The 20096-nt window shown below is 37.1% G+C and overlaps 1 protein-coding gene across 17 annotated transcripts in view; it reads right to left on the bottom strand.

The window, feature by feature from the left end:
* The window catches only part of PTPRK (protein tyrosine phosphatase receptor type K), a 370095-nt gene that overhangs the window by 202361 nt on the left and 147638 nt on the right, over window positions 1–20096 (bottom strand). For all 17 annotated transcript variants that reach the window (XM_033053758.1, XM_033053762.1, XM_033053760.1 and 14 more), the window contains exons 4-5: window positions 10732–10813; window positions 8785–8900 (exon numbers count right to left, since the gene is read on the bottom strand). In XM_033053758.1, the coding sequence (XP_032909649.1) occupies window positions 8785–8900; window positions 10732–10813 (198 nt within the window). The remainder of the gene's footprint in view (window positions 1–8784; window positions 8901–10731; window positions 10814–20096) is intronic.

Raw genomic sequence — 20096 nt, 5'->3', positions numbered from 1 at the left:
TTTTGTTTGATTTTTAAGGGGAAGCATTAAAATTTTTTTTAAGTAGGAAATTAGTAGGACTTGCTTTAATTTTCTGGTCTCCTACAGGCGTAGCAAACCATAATAAGATTCTACTTTCCAATAAACTGTGCATTCATTTATTAGCAAGAAAAATCACACAGCTTTTCCCATGCAAACATACACCGAAGATCATGAACAAGTGTGGCAAGCCAAGTTTTATCTTGCATGCTGCACTGCAGTACAGAAAAATCCATGATTACTTTAAATGTCTTGGTATCATGCACTACTGTTACTCAAACTTGGCCCCTTTGAGGTAGCTCAAATTTCTATCACACTGCATTGACCCTCCTACTGAAGAAATCAAGGACTTTGATGAAATAAGCTAATTGAGAGCCATCTGGTCCTTTAGAGGTGGTACTTCTAATTTATTTTATTATAATAAAACCCACCAGAGGTAACCTAGCAAAATTCATACTACCATGTCCCACTACACAAATAAAAGCAACACTCACTTTCTCTAGACATGTTAAAGCCTCTTAGTTTGAGACTAATCAAAAACATGTAGAACATACAAAAAAAAAATCTATATTTGAAAAGAAATAAAGGGACTTTCTGGAAAGCTTTGGTACTTGAATGTATTGTTCTTGATTTAAAAAAAAAAAAAGAAAGCAAGCAAAAAAACAAACAACAACCAACCTAAAACAAATAATTCACAAAAGTATGGATTCTAGACACAGTGATATCACCTTGAGCAGTGCACACTGAACTACAGTATATATCCTGCAGCATGAAATAAAAAAAAATCTGCTGAGAAGACAATGAACGAAAAAAGTTGCATGAGAAGCTACTACCGGCTGCCAACACACCACAAAACAGTTCCTCAAAAATTTCTCAGTAGACAATTTTACCCTTTTCTAAAAGCATCCAAGCCTACCAGCTCTCTTATTCTTCTGTAATTCATTAAGTCCTGCAGATATTTGAGGAAATTAGGGCCTGGGGTGTTAGCTTACCTACCACAGATCACACCACTGAAGAGAAGACAACCTGAATGCAGGCAGTAACAGACAAGAGTCACAAGACAGAATGGCCAAGGAATTTATATCTTTTTGCAATCATCACCTTTATTTCAGGTGACTCATTTACATGGGAGATTATGCCACTGCCTGACAGAGGAGTGACTACCAGGACTAAGTGGAAGAACCAAACTTCCACTGCAGCTGTTCTACCTGTAAAGTACAAAAGGCAGGAGGGGAAGGAGCCAGCCCTGAAGCCACAATCAGCAGCACAGTCCCCTGCACCAGATGCTCCAGCCACCACAGGACCCCAGGGAAGGCTTACAGGGAGGGCAGCTCCAAAGGCTGCTGTGTAAACTAAATGACTGTAGCTATGCAGACCAGAGGACTTAGCTAACTGGGGCAGAATTAAATTAAGACCAGGAGGATTACAGTATTTCATGTTGTCGAAACCTAGGATGACCGGGCATCTAGGGGAAACTGCCATATTTATCCATGAAGCTGATAAATTGAGGCAGGAGAGAGGGAGAATCCAGGGTTAAATGACATAGATAGCATCAAAGGTGAATAGAGGGGGGAAAAAAGCCTTTGTGAAACAAACAAGCTAGGAATACTACAGCTTTCACAGATTGAATATTCTTTACAACCATGTTTGATTCAGGAGTGTGTCATACAGAATATACTACAAGTGAAGTAATTTACAAGGTGCTTAAACAGATCATTTCAAGGCAGTTTTTCATACAACTTTGAAAAAAAAGTTTGGAAAACCAAAATGTCTATCACAGACCATAAATATGATGAGGTGAAAGTGAAGGTAAAATAGACAAATTATCGCAAAAGAGTCCTCTATGCCTCCTTATAATGTGTCTTCCTTTCAAAAACATCTTTTCTCTACGTAAAAGCACCCAATATGAAACACATAAGGAAAGTAAAGTTTCTGTGCATGCCTCAAGCACAGAAAAAAAAAAAAAAAAAGAACTTATATCTTGCTTAGCCACTGCCAGTAATCACGATAAAGGTAAGATGATGTCTACTTGAGCAGGATTTTACTGGCTGAGGAAAGAAGGTTTGGCACAAACAGCCTAGTTTGCTGTGCAAATTAGTACTTGCTTTAGGCAGATGATGCTGATAATCCAAAAAAGGCTTCTGCGTCCCCAGAGGCTCACCCACTGCCACCCAGGGAGAAGAGTGAAACCAAAGCCATAGGCCTTCTCTCTTCCTGCAGTCTCCACACAACATCATAGCCCTTACTCCTCCTAAGGGCAAGCAGGCATGACTGACTTATTTCAGTTCAAAACCAAAAAGCATCAAACTTGACAGTTGACCAAAACCAAAAATGGGATCAAAACTCTCCATCACAGTTCCATGGCTGAAACCCTGCAGATGTTAGCAAGGTATCTTCTCTGAACTCTCTCCAGGCAGCACTGAATAAAAAAGAAAAACAAAGCTTTTCTAACATTCAGAGTATACTCAGCTCTCCTAAACTTTCAAGGATCATAAAATTTGTGCAAAGGAACAAAAAACATCCTTCCAATGTAATGAACATGGTGAATAGGCAGGTGCACTGTAACAGCAAATGTTTCATCATCAAACTAAAGAAAAGGTATCTTAACCAGTTAATTAACTGTATCAAAATGCAATGGTATCTCAAAAGGCAAAGTTACATTAGAAAAGTGGTAGAAAGCAAAGTGCAAACAATGTAAAACAAAGTTAAATTGGATGTGACTCTCCTATTAGAAATGCATTTTTTCCGAGACCAAAAGCAAGTCACCCAGCATTCACTGTTAGGTTAGCTAAATGGTTTACTCCGAAGACCCACAGCCCATACTCCAACCCTCCTTCTGAATACTAATCCATGTCTTTCACCTGGGAACAGCAGGAAGAAAGGACTTCTGTTGCATAACTTCTCTCCTTTGAGAGGAAATAGCCCTTCCAGAAAGCAAAACAAAATAGTGAATGTTTTGTCCCTCAACCCTTTGCCAGAGGCACGAATTCTTACATAGCCTTTCTAATCTAAATTCCTGGAATATTATGTCGGTCGTACACAATGCATCATCACAGGATACCATCTGCATGTGCCCAGTCCAAAGACTTGTTAAAGAGAGCATATATGCAGTACCTAGCAAGAAAAATAAATGCTAGATATCACATCCTATTCTGCGACAATCAGCACCGAAACCCAAGATGCTGAAGAACAGGGCATTAAGGATTATGGCAGTTTCCTCTGCAAAGGGAGCTGATGCAGCCAGTTGTTTGAGCCTGAACAGACGCTCGCTCATCCTCCAGTAACAGTTGGTACCACTGGGAGGTCAGCCCGACTCCATTGTTTTTACAGCAATTTGCATTTTATTTTCCATAATGCTGTTTAATTTCACTTTTTCAATTATTACTCTCAGGCAATTGCTTTAATTATCTGTTATTCCATGAGGAAAGACACTTTCCTCTGGCAGAGAGAAGGGCTGCATCAGACCGTATTAGCGCTGACGAGTCTCTCCACGGGCGAGCGCGGGGCTGCCGCGCCAGCCTTGGCAGCCCAAGTGGAGGGCGGTTAGCCAGCACCCACAGCTATTGCTGACAGATTGGCCCGCTCACCACTGCTCAGATGGCAAATCTGCCCAGGATTACAAGGCGCATATTAAACCTTTAAATGCATGCAGCCGGTACCCCTTTGAATTTCAGACTCGCCAAGGCACATGGTATCACCGCAGACCGTGGCAAAACACATCTGACTGCAAAGCCAGAGCAAGCCGCTTTCCCTAATCCAATGCTATGTTAATGCAAAGCTCAGCAATGATGGATGGACTCATTAGTGCCGCAGTTATTGCCATCTGAACCAGGTGCCAAGACATATGGTTTAACAGATGTTCTAGCAGAAAGCACTACATGCTGCACTGTACGAGTGTCCAGCTAAACCGGACATCGATAAGACACTGAAAATCGTATTGGGCTTCTGGGAGCCAGAATTGTTCTCAGCTCAGGAGGCTGTTAAACACAGTCTGATTATGCAAGAAACCCTATTGCTCTGATATCCCAATTAGATTGGCAAAACAAATGCTGGACAATACATACACTGCTTTCTGGAGTCTTGGTGTACCCAAAATGTTATTTAATCTACCCAGTCAATTCTATTTCTCTACTATCTTAGCAAAGAAATTAAGCTTTCTTCAAACAGAAATCATCAAATGAAGCAAGCAAACAGAGCCCCCATCCCATTCTTGCATTTTCATGTTTAGAATGCCCTGTGTGAACTATTCTTTCAAAAATTTAGTACATAACACATATCCATTCTGAACATAGGATTACCATGCAGAAGAAACTTATTTGCAAGCTTATTTACTGACACAATTCCAGTGGAATACAAGACATTTCACAGGGAAATAGAATAAAACATGGGTCCTTCTTACACTGATTTAGCAAATCAGCATGCACAAAGCAGCAAGGTGCATCAAATGTTAATAAAAGAAAAATTCTTTATCCTTTAAGTGTCTTTTGAAAGAAAGAAAATTCATAGTCTTTAGAAAGAAAATCAGCAGTAAGAGGGCAAAAACCAATCCACTATTTTATCTATCTATACACACTGTATTCATTTCTTTAAGAGTACACACACACTTATGTTCACCTCCTACAGGAAAGCATTCTTCAATGAGGAATTCTGCTGATTCCTAAAGCTTACAAATCAGAGCACACCAAAGCATAACAGGTGGAAATCTAGGTTACCATCTTGGGTTTAGGGACTCCTGTCACACAACCCAACTGCTTCAGTGTGGGCAGTAAGACCAAACTACAGCTGTTGGCATGTTACATATTACAGTGGAGATTTTAAGAGAAGCTGGAAAATACTGAGAAAAAAAGTCCCCTAGCATTACACTATGAAGGGAATGACAATTAAAAAGATATTAAGTACTGTGAATGACTGAATGCTTTTCACAAGCAACATCAATGTTGTTTAATACATAAACAAAAACTAAGGACTTTGAAAGCCTTTCAGAATTTGCTAATAATTGCAGGTCATAAAGAGAACCCTTCAGCTCATAACTGTAAAAGATTTGATAGCAGATCAGGTTGAAAAGAGGTGAAGAATAAAAGAATCTGAGCTGCATTTTGGTCCTGCTCCCACACCTATTATTCACACTGTCACAAAGGTATGTTTCAGATCATCTTGTTCAACCAGTTAAATTTCTTTATCTGTGCAAATATTTGTTCTGTATTAGTGCAGCCTCAACTTTTTAAAACTTCTGTTATCTTTACTGCTTATCTTCCAACGACAGAGCTTTGACTGTCCAAAACATTGGTCCACTGAGGCTGCAAAATACAGAGGTGGCAGGACAAGGATATCAAAGGGGACAAGAGACCAAATACAATCTAAAAACAAACAAACAACAGCAGAATCTGCAGCCATGAAAGTCAGGAGAAGTTCAATTCAGTGTTAATCCCTATTTGTCTGAAATGTTTATCAACATACATTTACAGAAAATGGTGTTGATGAAAACACTGTCATTACAGCAGTAAACATGCAGGAAACAGTGTATTAAAATGCTGTGTCTATTTTTGTCCATTTTTATTTTTAGGCACTTAAGGCTATGTGTACTTAATTATATATACACTGGGGAAAACATAAGCATGGAAATGTACTTGCAGATAGAACATCTAGTATAGATCAGGGCCCAATAACCAAAACAAAATTGAAGTTTACATAGGTCTACAAGGAGACACGCTATCATTATCCCCACTTTTATATCATGTGGTTACAGTCTTTCCCTCTTCCCTGCTTCTAATCAGACATCCCAATCTTTTTCCACCTTATTTACATGGATAATTTAGACATAAATCAAGATGGGGGAAAAGACACACAAAAAACCCCCAAAAAACAAAAGACCAAGCAAACAAATAAAAAAAAAACAAAACAAAAACAAAACCACAAAACCAGAAAAAATATGAACCAATCAACAAAACCTAAACAAAAACCCCACAACAATACAGTACTTCCCAAATCCCCTCCCCACAACAACAAAAATCCAATTGGAGTTAAAAATCTTTTTCAGTCAGATGGCTTTCCTGAACTGACTTACTGGAGAGCTGCAAAAGCTCCAGATCAGTGCAGAGAGGGATCAAGAGGGTGCAGCTGAGAGCAAGGCAGCTCAGATCGAGCCTGGTTGAAGCAGCCGTGGGACTGCAGGACTTGGAACACAGAGTAGGGTGGTTGTTATTTTTTTTCCACGTGCTGCTGAATTTACTTTAGTTCTTCTCTAAACAGAAGACTGCAAGAGCCAGAGAATACTGGTAGAATTTTTAACAACATCTCTGCCTGCACACATTTACTACTTCAATGCAAGCAAATGAAATCTTAAGATCTCCTCAGATGTTAAAAAGCCTGATGTCCCAGACTGCTCCTCGAATTTTTCCTTATCAAAGAATGTGCTTTAATAGCAAATTCTTTGCTGATTTTTTCCTTTTTTTTTTTCCCTCCTCAAGGAAATAGTTTTTCTCTTTCAATAAGGACATAACCAAAAGCTATTTTGTCTAAAACTATATGCTTGGCAAGTATCTTCTTCCCCACCATCGTCCCCTTATTTTTCATTTTGCACTTTGTCCCTTTTTTTACAATAGCCTTTGTTGTTATGAGAAAAATACATTCCTGGGATGTTTCAGCTTAAGGCTCTCAAAAACAATTACTTAGGCATTTGATTTGATCTGCCAGTTCTTCCTTTCAGGCTATTCGGTCTTTATGAATCTTGAGTTTGGTCAAAGGTTAGACTGAACCTTCTCCAAGTTACACTCCAGTGCTTGATGAGGCCCATACATATCCATGCCAGTTTTTAAGGATAAGGAGTAAATTAACTCTTAGCTATGCACAACAAGAGTAACATTGAGTGTAATCTAAGGAAAATTATCCATATAGGAAAGGTTGCCGATTCATGCTTATATTGAGCAAGTAGGATTGTTATGTGGAATGATGACTGAAAAAAAAAGTCACCCTTACATTGGTGAAAATTCAATACTATTTGCAGGAGAACAAGAAAGAGAACAGAAGCTGAAGTATCAAGTTGTTTTCAAGAGTATCAGGGCACTTCACAAGCCCAGGCAAGCAGAGTTATAACCTCTAAAGTACTTCATCTATCACACTGAGAGAAATTATCACATCTGTGATCCACATACACACACACACAAAATAAACTACCCATGAAGCATACGGAGGGACAAAACATATGTTTTCTGAGTTGATCTGGCTGTTAGCTGGGCTTCTCTGGGGAGTGAAAGTTAGAAGGGATAATCTGTCAGAGTTATCTGACTCCAAGGACTGAGTGATAGGGAAGATTTCCAGCTGGTTGTCTCTACTGGGTCTTTCTGACCCACAATCAACTGAAAGTGGCACTTCACAGGTTTGCTGGAATGCTCCTCATGATATTGTCTTGCCTTGGATATGGCAAAATCCAGGCCAGTTTCATTTTTTGTGCTTTGTGTGTTCTATTTGGCAAGTCTCAGAAATCAAGCTGTTTTTTCTGAATGAATGCATTACATGTTTACTCAATTTAAACAAATTGCTGTTCAAAGACATGGAGTACAAATCATTCCTACTGCTGTGATACCTTTTCACTAAATGCAATGCATTTACTGCTTGTGTTCCTTCTTAATGTTGCACCATATTTGTATGTAATAACACATTTTGCATATCAGATTTTTTAATCTTTTTTAAAAATCTCTTTAAAATTACAACTTATCACATGCCTATATGCGACAGTAAGCCGATTCATCAGCTCCTCTATTAAAACAGAAATCAGACTGAAATAACTGATTACAGCTCATTTTTAAAAAATTGCATATTTTAAAATTCTGACTATAGATAACTTAAAGTATGTTTCCTGAAAATTACATCATTTTTAGTTCTGAAAATAAACAGAAATACACATTATAAAAAAAATAAAGTTTTAGAGGGCATATTTAGAAACTGTTATAAAGGAATCTTAGTGCTAAAGAATGCACATAAGTTGAACATGTACCACTAAAGTGATTTTTTTAAGTGGTAAAATTTTATTTTTTTAAGAGCAGCTGGAAACTTTGCCATCATTCTACTCAACCAGTGATCTTAAATATAGGTACCCCATCAAAGTAATACAGAGGGGACTGTATTTTGGAGGGATGATGGTATAATTTTCTTTTTTTTTCCTTCTTTCATAGTGAGAAAGGTTTTATTCTGGTTATAGTCATGTCTTAAATTCTGACATATATGCTATTCACAATCATACACAGGTAAAAGTTAAAGTTCCTCCTATTATGAAGACAGAGAAAAAGGATATGTAGCAGTCCTTTTAGGCTGTTCTAATTAATATACTACTGAGTAAAACTGATATGCACACAGAAGTGCAGCCACATCCCTCCAGCCACCTGCTTGGACAGATAATTTACATCATTAAAAAATCCTCAAAATTAATGACAGCTGTGTTACATCTGTGTATTACTAGATCCCAAACGTCAATTATCTACATTTAATAACAATACTTTTTGATACAGAGGAGTTGAGTTACAATGAGAGAAAGCCCACAAAGTCTTTAAGGGCCAGCCTTATCCCAGTACCAACACCAGTTCTTATTTTTAATCCAAGTTTTTCAACATTGCAAAACTGATTACAAGTTTCTCCATTGAACAGACATAAAATTCCATTTAAACTACATATTTTACATGCAGAAGAATAAAAGGCTTTGAATTTTAAACATTTCGTCTCCAGAAAGCAGCTTGTCCTCTAGCCAAATAGACTTGCATGAGTTAGCCTTACCTGGAGCCATAACTTGTTATTCACTGCATCTCTCCCTGTAGCAATGCACTGAAATGTAGCATTCTGCCCTGCATTGACCTCTACATCCCCCAGCCTCAAAAAATGTGGAGATTTATCTGTAGAGGGGAAGAACAAAAATGACAAATAAAAGTCATTACAAAGAAATAAAGATGTCAGCAACATTATTATCTGCCTCAATCGCCACATTTTAACTATCTTTGGCAAAAAAAAAAAAAAAAACAGAAAAAATAACTTGTCTCATCAATGTTTGAGGGGTGCTTTCAGTCCTTTCCCTTTTCCCCTGGTGATTCTACTAACTTTGTATGTATGTGTTATAATAGTCTTTTTAAGACAGAAGCCATAAGAAGGAGATCAGATGCCAAGATGTCAGCAGCACTTGACAAGAATTATCCCAAAGACTTTTGACTGTATAAAATCATCACACTGAGAAAAACCCAATTAGCATACTACCCAAGCAAATAGGTACTGCTCTTGTTATGTTTGCAATGCAACTCAGAGCTCTTGTTTTGGAAAACAAAATCATTTGTGGCATTGAACATAGTATTTCAGGAGCTGACAAAGCTATTTCCCACACTGAGAAAGGCTGTAGGAAATCTCAGTGGCACAATCACCTGAAGGATTTACTAGACCTACAAAAGCCAACAGAAACATTTGAGGAATGGGCACATTACACAGCTCACCCACCCTTTTCTCAAGAATGACTAAAGAAAACAGAAGCTCAACTGTTCTTTCTTTGTGCTTGCTAAAAAACATGACGCACAGGAAAAAACATTAAATTGGAACAAACAGGGTTTAAACATCAGTAACAAAAAGAGCTTGTCTGAATACCATAACATACTGATAATGTGCTGGGATGACTGTACCCAAGTGCCTTTTGTTTTGGCACTTCAAAACAAAACACAAAGAAGAAGAAGAAAATAAATATGAAAGCTAAATACTGAATCCAGAGTTTTGCTGAGTACAGACATCAGATAGCTGGGCTGGTAGAAATATTGAAAAAATAACTCACTCAAATTCCCTGTAAGCTTGGTAGCTTTGGAGAGCTATGCTTTTAAAAGGTTTGGGGCAGTAGAAAACAAAATGTGAGGTTGCCATTGGAACTTTATTATTTGGCATAATTTTGCAAAGCTGGAGCAGGATATTGTTATGTTCTGGCCATTTCAGAAAGTAATTACGTTATCAACCATGTGGTACATTAGAATGCAATCATATTTTAGAAAGGCATGTCTAGGGGAAGACGAGAAGAGTTAAACAGAAACAAATTGCCAAAAATTTTGATAAAAATGCCAGAAATACACAATGATAATTTCTTCCTCACAACCTTTTATTAATAGAATATTGTCATTGTCACAACTTGCTTTTGCATATGTGCAATTATTCCCCAGGATTCGCAGGGAAAGGCAAACATAAATGTCTGAAGTCTGTCCACAAAAAAAAAAACAAACAACAAAATGCAGTCCCTCAGTAGTTCAATAGCCAGAAGCCCTTTCTTTTCTTTATTCTTTATTTTTAATCTATTTTGTCTGTTAAAAAAAACAAAAAAAAAAAAAAAGGAGAGAAAGAAGAAAAGAGGTATAAAATCTGATAAACCTCCTACAAGCATCTGCCAATTCAGTTTTCTTTAATCAGTGAGTATACACATTAACATTAAAACCCATTTTGATTATGCACACCAACTGCATGCGACTGAAAAGACACTGAAGAAAGCCCATTTTTTAATCCCTATTTAATTTACTCCTGGCAGAAAAAGACTTCACCCAGGTAAATCACTATTGCAATCACATTTCTTCCTGGAAACTGCAGCAAAAATGCTTTTGAAAGAAAAAAGAATATCAGTGATCAAGTGATGAAAACTGAGCAGTCCACAGCAATATCAAACATGTCCTGAAAAGACAAAGAAAAATGCAGTTCTTAATCATTTCTTACCACAAGGGTAACTCAGGACCTGGATGTCATCAATGGCAATGTAGCCATTTCTTCCATCTGAGACTTCAGCTTCAAATATTACCTGTCAAAATAAAAGAAAAAATGTTTACAACACTCATTTCTACAGAATTCCCCCGGTGGCAAGCGTGTAGATATAAGACACATTGCCTTTTTCATTTAGTTGAAGTTCCTACAAGGTTTGACAACTGAATGGAATATTTATTGCTCAGTGTGGTGCAGTTCCATACTATTCATATACATGGTTTGCTTTGGATTTGCTGCTCATAGCACACCAGAAAAAACATATTTAGCTGCATACTGCTTTATCTCAGCTAAATGTGCAAACATGATGAACATGATGCAATTCTGAAAAAATGCCATTACTTTCAGAGACTTTAGGCATCACAGCACACAAATGATCCACTAATTTTAACCAAATTCGTATTTTTCCTGGAGGTCACAATATAGTCTCCTGTAACCTTCTGCAGCACAACTGCACAGGAAAACACAGAAATAGTGTGGCATTCCCCAGTGGCAGCAAAAATAACAGCTGTAGCGTGAGATTTATGCAGTAGTCATTAACTTCATTCTGCCTTCTTTCAAGGCAATGAGAAAATTCCTATGCATGATGGAAAAGAAGAGACTGTCTTCACATCCAGTGTCTTGTCCACCCAAAATGGGCAGTTAACAACAAAAAATTGCTTGGTAGTGGTTCAGAGAGTTCCTGTAATTGTGTTTTGACTGTGGAAAGAGGATGCCTGTGGGGAATGTACATTTTGATGCACTACAATCCTTGTTCCACTTTCTCCAGACATTCTTGCTAAGACTGCGCTTCTAGCCAATTTCTTTTTTTCTTTTCCTTCTAATTTTATTTGTACCCAAATGGAATTTAGTTACAAAACCCATTTCATTCTCTGCCTCTTCCTCCTGCCTTGGCCAACAAGAGCATGATGGAAATTAATTTAGTGTCCGGGAGTCCTACTTTCACAGTCCATTGACATTTCTGACCAGAGCACTGTTTGACAATGTCTACGCACTCTTCAGGCAGTTTCAGAGAGTTTACACTTGTTCTCAGTAATGAACATCAATATAAATATCAATATCAATATAAATATCTTTAATTCTTTAATAATTTGAATTATCGTCTTTTTTAGTTAGATGGTTGCATGGTATGGAACACAACTCAGTAAAAAATAACCATTATATTTAAAGTCCTTCTGACAGACTGGTTTCTTTACAACACAATACAGTTCTATAACATACACAAACTATGAAAGCACATAGTTTTTTAAAGTCTAGTTAAGAAATTTGAGTACCAGTGCTAAGAACTAAATTTGCACCTCACTCTAACTGGGTTGTTGTCAATTCACCTAGAAATAACTGAGATCCAATACTCAGGAAAGTTCTGCCTATATAAGTGTCCTTCTCCTGTCTGTTGATACCTTCTTACACTGGGAGGCAGAGGAGATAAAGCCACCTTACTTGGGGTACTGCTGGGAATTAATTTACTTCTTTTTTTTACCTCTGCCAGATTAATTATAGTAATCTCCAAGGAGCAGGAGTAGGAAGTTATCAGAAAAGGAGAAATCCACAAAAAATAGAAAGATAAAGACATAGAGATCCATGAGAAGAAGAAAAATAACAACAAAAAAAACCCCAGAAGACATGGAGAAACCTGGAAAGGCAAGAAGTCTATGAAAAGTTACAAAAAATAAGGTTTACAAAGTAAGCAAAAGAAAAATATGATTAAAAGGACAGATATTAGAGAGCTGAGGTTTTTTACATGTAATATTTTCTATTAATACTTAGTACCAATATAACTATGAAACATTCATAACATAGATATAATGTAGCAAAAAGTGCAGCTCACTTAGAAAAAATATTATTCGGCTTTAATTTGATAACATTTGTTCACATTTAAAATAGGAAATGCAAAAAGGGAATTGCATACATAGGTGAAAACAGCAGTTCAAAATGCTGACAATCAGACAAGAACCTGAGGTAGTTCTTTTCCTCAAATATACAAACTACTTGAGAAAAAACAGACTGTTGGGCCATTGCTTTCACCAGAGGTTTATTCTAATAAGACACAAGCATTTGGGACTGAATCCTGTACTTCATCTGCTCTGCTGGTTCAGTTTACAGTCCTAGAAAGAATGGCTTTGACACTTTCATTTTAGCTGAAAAGTAATTCAAATTATCACTCTAACCAGAAAACATTAGTTGTCTGTGCAACCATAAATGTCCTTCCACTTATTACAATTTAATTGCATGCCCATATAGTGTACGTCTGAGAGATATTCACTTTCTTTAATGGAGAGGAGAAGAGAGAGAAACTCTTTCCAGGGGATAAATTGGGCTGGCACAGAGCAGGGTTATGGAGAAAACTATCCTGTCTTATTTGTACCAGAACTGACACAATGAAAGAGAATGGGAGGTGCTAAGTATTTTAAGTAATTTAAATGCTACTCAAGGGACTCAGACTTGATCCCAGAATTTTCTGCAGTTCCCAGATGATGCACAAATAGTCATTTACTTCTCCAAGTAAAATTGCATATTGTTGTTTATGAAGTACCTACATTCAGATACAAATGAAGATCCAGTGCCAGAGCTCCCTGAACCAGACACATACCTATGTATTAAGCCATTCCTAATGTATTTCTTGCCTATGTACCAGGCCATTTTCTCCCTAAAACCATGCAAGCTTTCAGTGGACACTGTAATTTGGAAAAATCCATGGATTTACTATTGACAGCATTAAGAGATGTTTCCATTTGTATGGTTTATACAAGACTTCCTTTAATGACCAAATCAGTAACAAATTGATCCCAGTCAGCCTTTTATATCATTCACAACTTTGCAAACCGCTAGTATATATCCCAAATGCAAATGTAATTTTGTCTCAAATTTAAAGAGTCCCAGTTTGTTCAGCCAATCTCATATTCTTTGATTAGGCTCATCCTTCTCTCTACAGCTCTTTCTAACAGAATTATATTCTTTGAAGATAACGAGAGCAGAGCTGGCACACAGTAATCAAAATATGGGTGAGTCATAATTTATTCAACAGCTTTATATCATTACCTAATTTATACTGAACTTCTTTAACCATTCTTAACACTTTATTTCCTTTTTTTGACCATCACTGGGCTCTCTGCTGATGTTTTTATAAACCCCACAATTTGTTGCAGAGTGCAATGGCAAGCTTCAACTGAGTTCCGTCATTCTGTGTGTGAAATTTGGATTTTATGGAGTGTGCATTTTTTTTGTATCTCATTATCAATACTAAAATGTGCCTGTCATTTTATTTCTCAATCTCACAGTTGGTGAGTCCTTCTGCAGGACCTAATCATTACATACTGTCTTTGCAATTTCAATGTAGCTTTTACCTACAAACTTCTGCACTGTTTTTTGCAGAGGTCTTTGGCACCCACTCTGGTCCCACATGAACAGGATGACACAATTCTGTTTCTAAGGAAGTATCTCATAGAATGACAGCTCAGCTTCACTATAAGTTTTTGCAGAGGGATGTTTGGAAATCTAACTAGATTCTGTCAATCACATCGCTCTTACCTATATACCTGTCAACCTGTAAAGGGCTCCAAGCTGAAAATTAGGTGTATGATGAGAAGAACAAAATAAAAAATTTAAAAGATTAAAAAAAAAAAAAGGACTGTTTTTGTTTAGGCACTGGAAAATAACACATATCCTAACTGTATTCCAGCTCTAAAATCCAGAAGATGACAATCACTATTTACTTAATATTATTCCAGAAATTAACATTTTGACCAATTTAAACCTCAACAGTGTTTGAATGCAATGGAAGAAGTAGCAATTATTACAGCAGAGACTCCTACAGGGATTTACTTACTGAAGTTTAATTCTTAAGAAATACTTAAACCTCCCCATTGCTTCACAACCTTAACAAGGCATCCTGTAATCATGACGAAGGCTGAGCTGCACTTGCAGGAACATAAGAACAGTACTTCTTAAGGACTGATGTCGCTGAGTTTTTAGCTCTTGTCAGGATCCAAAAGTTTAGGCATCATCATCATCAGTTCATTTGAGGGACTGATCAAAATAAGCACTCCCAAAGTATACCTAGTCAATTAAGTACAAAATGTAGCCAGGAAACAGAAAACAACTCTGTAGCCCAAAGCCTGCCCTTTGGAATACAATTCTTCCTAGGTTTTGTAAAAGCGGTTTTCTTGAAAGCAATGCACCACCAGCAAGGATGGTGTTTTCAGTACTGTTTGAAGACCTTCCTTGTCCTTTCTCCACTTGACTAGTTCTGACCAGTCATGGTAGTGAAGGAGGCACAATCTCCAAGCTTTGACAGCAGTCCTACCACATCATCGTGTATAGAAAGCAATGCCTCAGTTAGATAAAAGTGAGCATTAAAAGGTTTAATTACAAAAGAAATGAAGTGTTTCACTGACAATATTTTCTGCTAGGTTCTAATACATACAATTAGAGAGAGGTGAAGAAGAATTGGAGATGAAAAATATAAAAAAAGTTTTTAAAAGGAAAAGCTCAGATACTGTAATTTCCATAAAGTATTCAACCTACAACATATATTTGTTCAGGCATAGTGGAAAAGTGTACTAGAGAGCTGTGTGCAGACAGAAGCTATCTTGTAAACCACAGTAAAACCACAGTACAACACCACAAAAAACCCCAAAACACTGAAAAACAAACTAAAAAAAAAACCAACACTGAAACAAACAAACAAAAAACCCCAACCAAACTTCAAACCAAAAGAAGCAGTGAAGTTATATCAACTAACTTCACAAGATGTGTTATATCAACCACATCAGATATAGAACTTCAATCTTTCATAAGAAAATAAAAAGAAAACGTTAAAGTTTTTTTCTACTTCACACACACCTCTTTCATTGATTAATTTTCAGTTTTGTAACAGCACAGTAGGATATTCCAGATAAACCTAGTACTTGCAATAGAATCGATAAAGGTTAAACAACACATAGAAGAAAGTTTGTTTTGCAGTAAAATAATTCTCTGCAGATGAAATGCCATCCAGAGAAAGACCTATTATATATAAAACAGTAACAAATCCTATTCGCTGACAAGTTCTAGCCCTATTCAATGCTTTCAGAGTGTTAAAGGAATTTAAAACACTGAATCATAGGTTTTAATTACCAAGAAACTAAAAATTAATATAAACATGTAAACAGTGTCATGTTACAAAAGAAACACTTAATGGAAGCTAGCTGAAAGGGACAGCTAAAGAAATTTTATCTAACATATAAAAATTTTGTTGACATAATAAAAAGCATTTCCCTCATGAAAGCTACAGACAATTTTGCTGAACTAATTTAGAAATCATGAAAACATAATTAGTTCCACTTGAATGCTCAAGTAATGCTATCAGGCAGCCTTTGCAGCTGACATGACCCAAGAGAACTTCAGCCCAACAAATCAAACACTTGGGTGAAAAACTTCGGAATCTCAAGTCCACCAGGCCTGCTAACACCCAACTGCTACTTTTTTCCTCAATAACCCACCTCCTGCAATTGGAAACCAAAGGAATTAAGGTTATCTTCTCCCTGGTACCCAGCTGAGCTGGTCATCTCAGATTCTTTGACCATCTCGGAGTCAGCTACAAGGAACCCGGACATTCAGAACTCCTCTCATCCCTAAAGTTACATTTAAGCTTCACTTGACATAGGGAAATCTGTAGTCCAAGATTCACCTCAGCTCTCTGGTGAAGAATCACACACAAAAAAACATGCCTTCAAAGGGTCCTAAAGAGTGATCTTTTAGACAATTTATTAGTGGTAAGTGACCTAGATACCTATTCAATCCCTGAGGGGAAAAAAAAAAACAACCAACCAAACAGAAAAGCCACACCACAAGCGTAAAATCATCTCTTTTTGTGAAATCAAGAACTATAGGTTAGGTTTTGTTGAGCTAAACAATTAAAACATCATGAGAGTGAATAATAATATTTTTCCTCCACAAACAAGATACATGTTCCAGCAAAACAGATAATTAATATGAAACATAATAAGCCTTTGAAAGGATCTGTTTGACATTTTCCTGATGGCAAGAAAAGCTAGAAATTAGACTCAGTGACCCTGGAAACCACTGTATTAGTAACGAACACCAGAAAAAAAAAAAAATCACATCTTTGCACTCATCTTTCCTTTCTTCTTTCAAGTTGCTCATGACAAATTTTTCCAGACTCCTGCCTAGAAAGTGTCTGGATGAAGCACCACACATGGATGAGTTACAGCTGCTCTGGCTTTGAAGCAGTCGTAGGTAATTATGTGGGAATACTTACAGTTTTGTAAAAACCTACCCTGCTCTTTACCGACTGAAGAACTTGAAGAAAAAAACATCTCTAAATAGCCTATAAACACCAGATCTTCAATAAACCAAAAACATTTAAGGATGAAAGCTCTTAAATTATTTAGATTTTAAAATAACAATAACACCATGTACAAAGGCATGACTCTTAACTATGGGTAGCAAAACATTGATAGCACTGTGAATCATGACATTTAAATGCTAAAATTGGGAGAGTAGCAGTAAGAGACAAGCAAGAATCCATATGAAATACTCAATGCTTTGTTTATTTTTGTGATAGACTAAAACCTTAAGGAAAGTCTTCCCAGCACAGAAGCAGTCCTTTGGAACATGGGCAGCTACCTGAAAACGCAGCAATACAAGCCTGGCATAATGCCACTTCTCCAAACCTAGAGCAGAGGTCTGTGCTTTTTCACTTTCAAAGACCTTTGGGAATTCACAATCATGTGGAAAAATACTGAGCAGGATTGGATAACTCACAGACGTGCCTTTCAACTTTGAGCATTCTGATTTTCTGAAACTGTTGTTCTACAAAGTAGTTTTATTTCACTTACATTAAACAGAAGGGCTTAAAAGTTCACTTTTGACTATCCTCCAGATTCTCGCTATGGGTTGGATTGAATATGATCCTTTTCTCTTCAGAAAGTGCTAATTGAAAATTTTCATGTATGAATTTTACAACTTTTAGTATTTACTAGATATATTCTGCCAGAATGCTGGCTACCAACTAACACCTGCCTGTTTTAGATGAGTCCTGCCTATGAATCATTTGTGGGTTGATAGAAGCACTAATTGTATAAGCCACCTGGAAAGGTTTGCTATCCCTTTCCATTAGTAACCTAGTAAAAATATGCTATCATCCATCAACAAAGTTTTGAGTTCTAAAAGGTTCTCCAGCAATCATTTTTAGCCACAGAGAAGCAAAGGAACATTCAAGGGACAATGTAATGTACTTCCAACAGCTTTGCTCTACCCTCGGCACTTGTAGGGTAAGTTCACAGATACTTCACTGCCAAATGCTGGCATCCGAATAAGCAGGTTTTTTATAACCCAAAGCCCCAAATCTGTTGTGTTAATTCCCATTTTCCATGTGAGAATCCAAGCCTAAATGATCATGCTACCCTGGACTATAGAGCTGACTCACAATAACTCTTCAATTATCTTGTACACTTTTTTCATACTTTCTTCCATTTTAAAATTTTTCTTTTTTTTTTTTTTTTTCATCTCAAAGCTTTTCTGTGTTTTGGTTTAATGAACCAGAAAGTTAAGAGGGCAGCCATTACTGTCTTTTTAGTGATGACAGTTTATCAGCAATAACTACAGACCCAGCAAATCTGTATATATATCGAGGATAATCATAGGGTCCGAATTTACAGGTAAAAAAATTGCATGGTAAAGGAAATGCAAACAAGTTATCCAGAAGCACATTGCAGCAAATAAATCAAGTATAAAATGACTTTTGTCACAGTGAAGCAATGGAATGCAAGCTAAACTCTGTTAACCATTAATTTATTGCTCCACAGTAGCTTTGAACAAATCAGTTTGACAGGCTGCACCTTTACTTTAGTGTAAGCAACAAAATTTCCACATTGGGTTGGGATAGAAGAACAACCCCAACCCATACCTAATAACTGATTGAACTCCTTTATTTTTTATTTCTATTACAATGGAAAGAAATTAATTCCTCATGGCTGGCAAAGCAAAACCCACCAAATTTGTATTTGTGAATGAGAAGGCAAAAGAACCAGGTGGTTCTCAAGAGCATGATACATTGAAAATGAGACCCTGAATAAGAAAGAGCTGAAAGTTTTGCTTCTGTCTTCATAAACTGATACTTCTTTAAAAAAAATACAGAATACATCTCCATAGACACACTGGTATCCCAGCTTTTCACTCTAAAATTTAACTTGGTAAAGTAAAAAAACAAAACAAAACAAAACACAAAAACCAAACACACAAAACCACACCACCTAAACCAAACCCCTAAACAAACAAAACTGAGTTTTTCGAAGTACAGTAATTTCACGATTCCAAGCCACACCGATTATAAGCAACACTTCTGGGGTGTCAACAACGTTTCATTTGTCCTCCATATATAAGCCACACTGGATTGTAAGTCGCACTTTCGTTCGCAGCGAGGATCCACATGCAACTTTCACAAAGTTGCCAATTAGTAACAGAATTGCAGGATAACAGGGTTTACTGGCTCAGCCCTGCTCGGGGCGGCTGCCAGGGAGCGGCCCCAGCCCTGCTCACCGCTGCCGCCAGGAGGCAGGGGAGTGGTGTGCCCGCCTGTGTCGCCGAGAAGCGGAAGGGGGGCTTGTTCATACATAAGCCACTCCTGAATGTAAGCCACACTTCTGGTTTGGGAGCAAAATTTTAGTCAAAATGGTGCGGCTTATAATCGTGAAATTACTGTATATTACTTGACATCCTTTTACATGTCATGGCTGGGGTGTACTTGAGACCAGGTTTTGGTGATTTCTGTCTTCACTTCGACTACTTAGAGAGCTACAAAGACCAAGACTTTAAAAAAGTTTCTAAATATACCTGGTATGCCAGGTGTCCAGATACTAAGATGCAATTCCAACAAGTCTTTCTGAAAATTATTATTCTACTTCTGAAAACATTAGACCAGGAACATTGAAACCATTTAAACTGTCACTACTACTTGGTTATACATAATATCACATGCCTTGCTTAATGAAATCAGACAAGTCAGATTAACTCCTTAATTTCCTACTTAAAGCAGAAACTTGTTTTTGAGATTGTGATGGTGAAATATTTATTTTCTACATCATAAATAGGTAATAAAGAAGATGAAGCAGCAAAAGCAGTAGCTGTGGATTCTGCGATGTTAAGAAAATAAACATCTGTCAGGAACGATACCAGATCTAGATTTCCCACCAATTGGCAATGACCAATATGTTAAATTAACCCAGAAGGAATTCTCCAGATATAATTTTTCTGGGATTCTTATATATCTTTTCAGGCATTAACAGTAAAATAATTAAATACAGAATCTTTGTAGTTTCTTC

This window comes from Catharus ustulatus, chromosome 3 (genome assembly GCF_009819885.2).
Source record: "Catharus ustulatus isolate bCatUst1 chromosome 3, bCatUst1.pri.v2, whole genome shotgun sequence".
In the NCBI taxonomy this organism is placed as follows: Eukaryota; Metazoa; Chordata; class Aves; order Passeriformes; family Turdidae; genus Catharus; species Catharus ustulatus.
The sequence above is the reverse complement of the archived record's forward strand: the minus strand, read 5'-3'. Positions and strand labels throughout refer to the sequence as shown.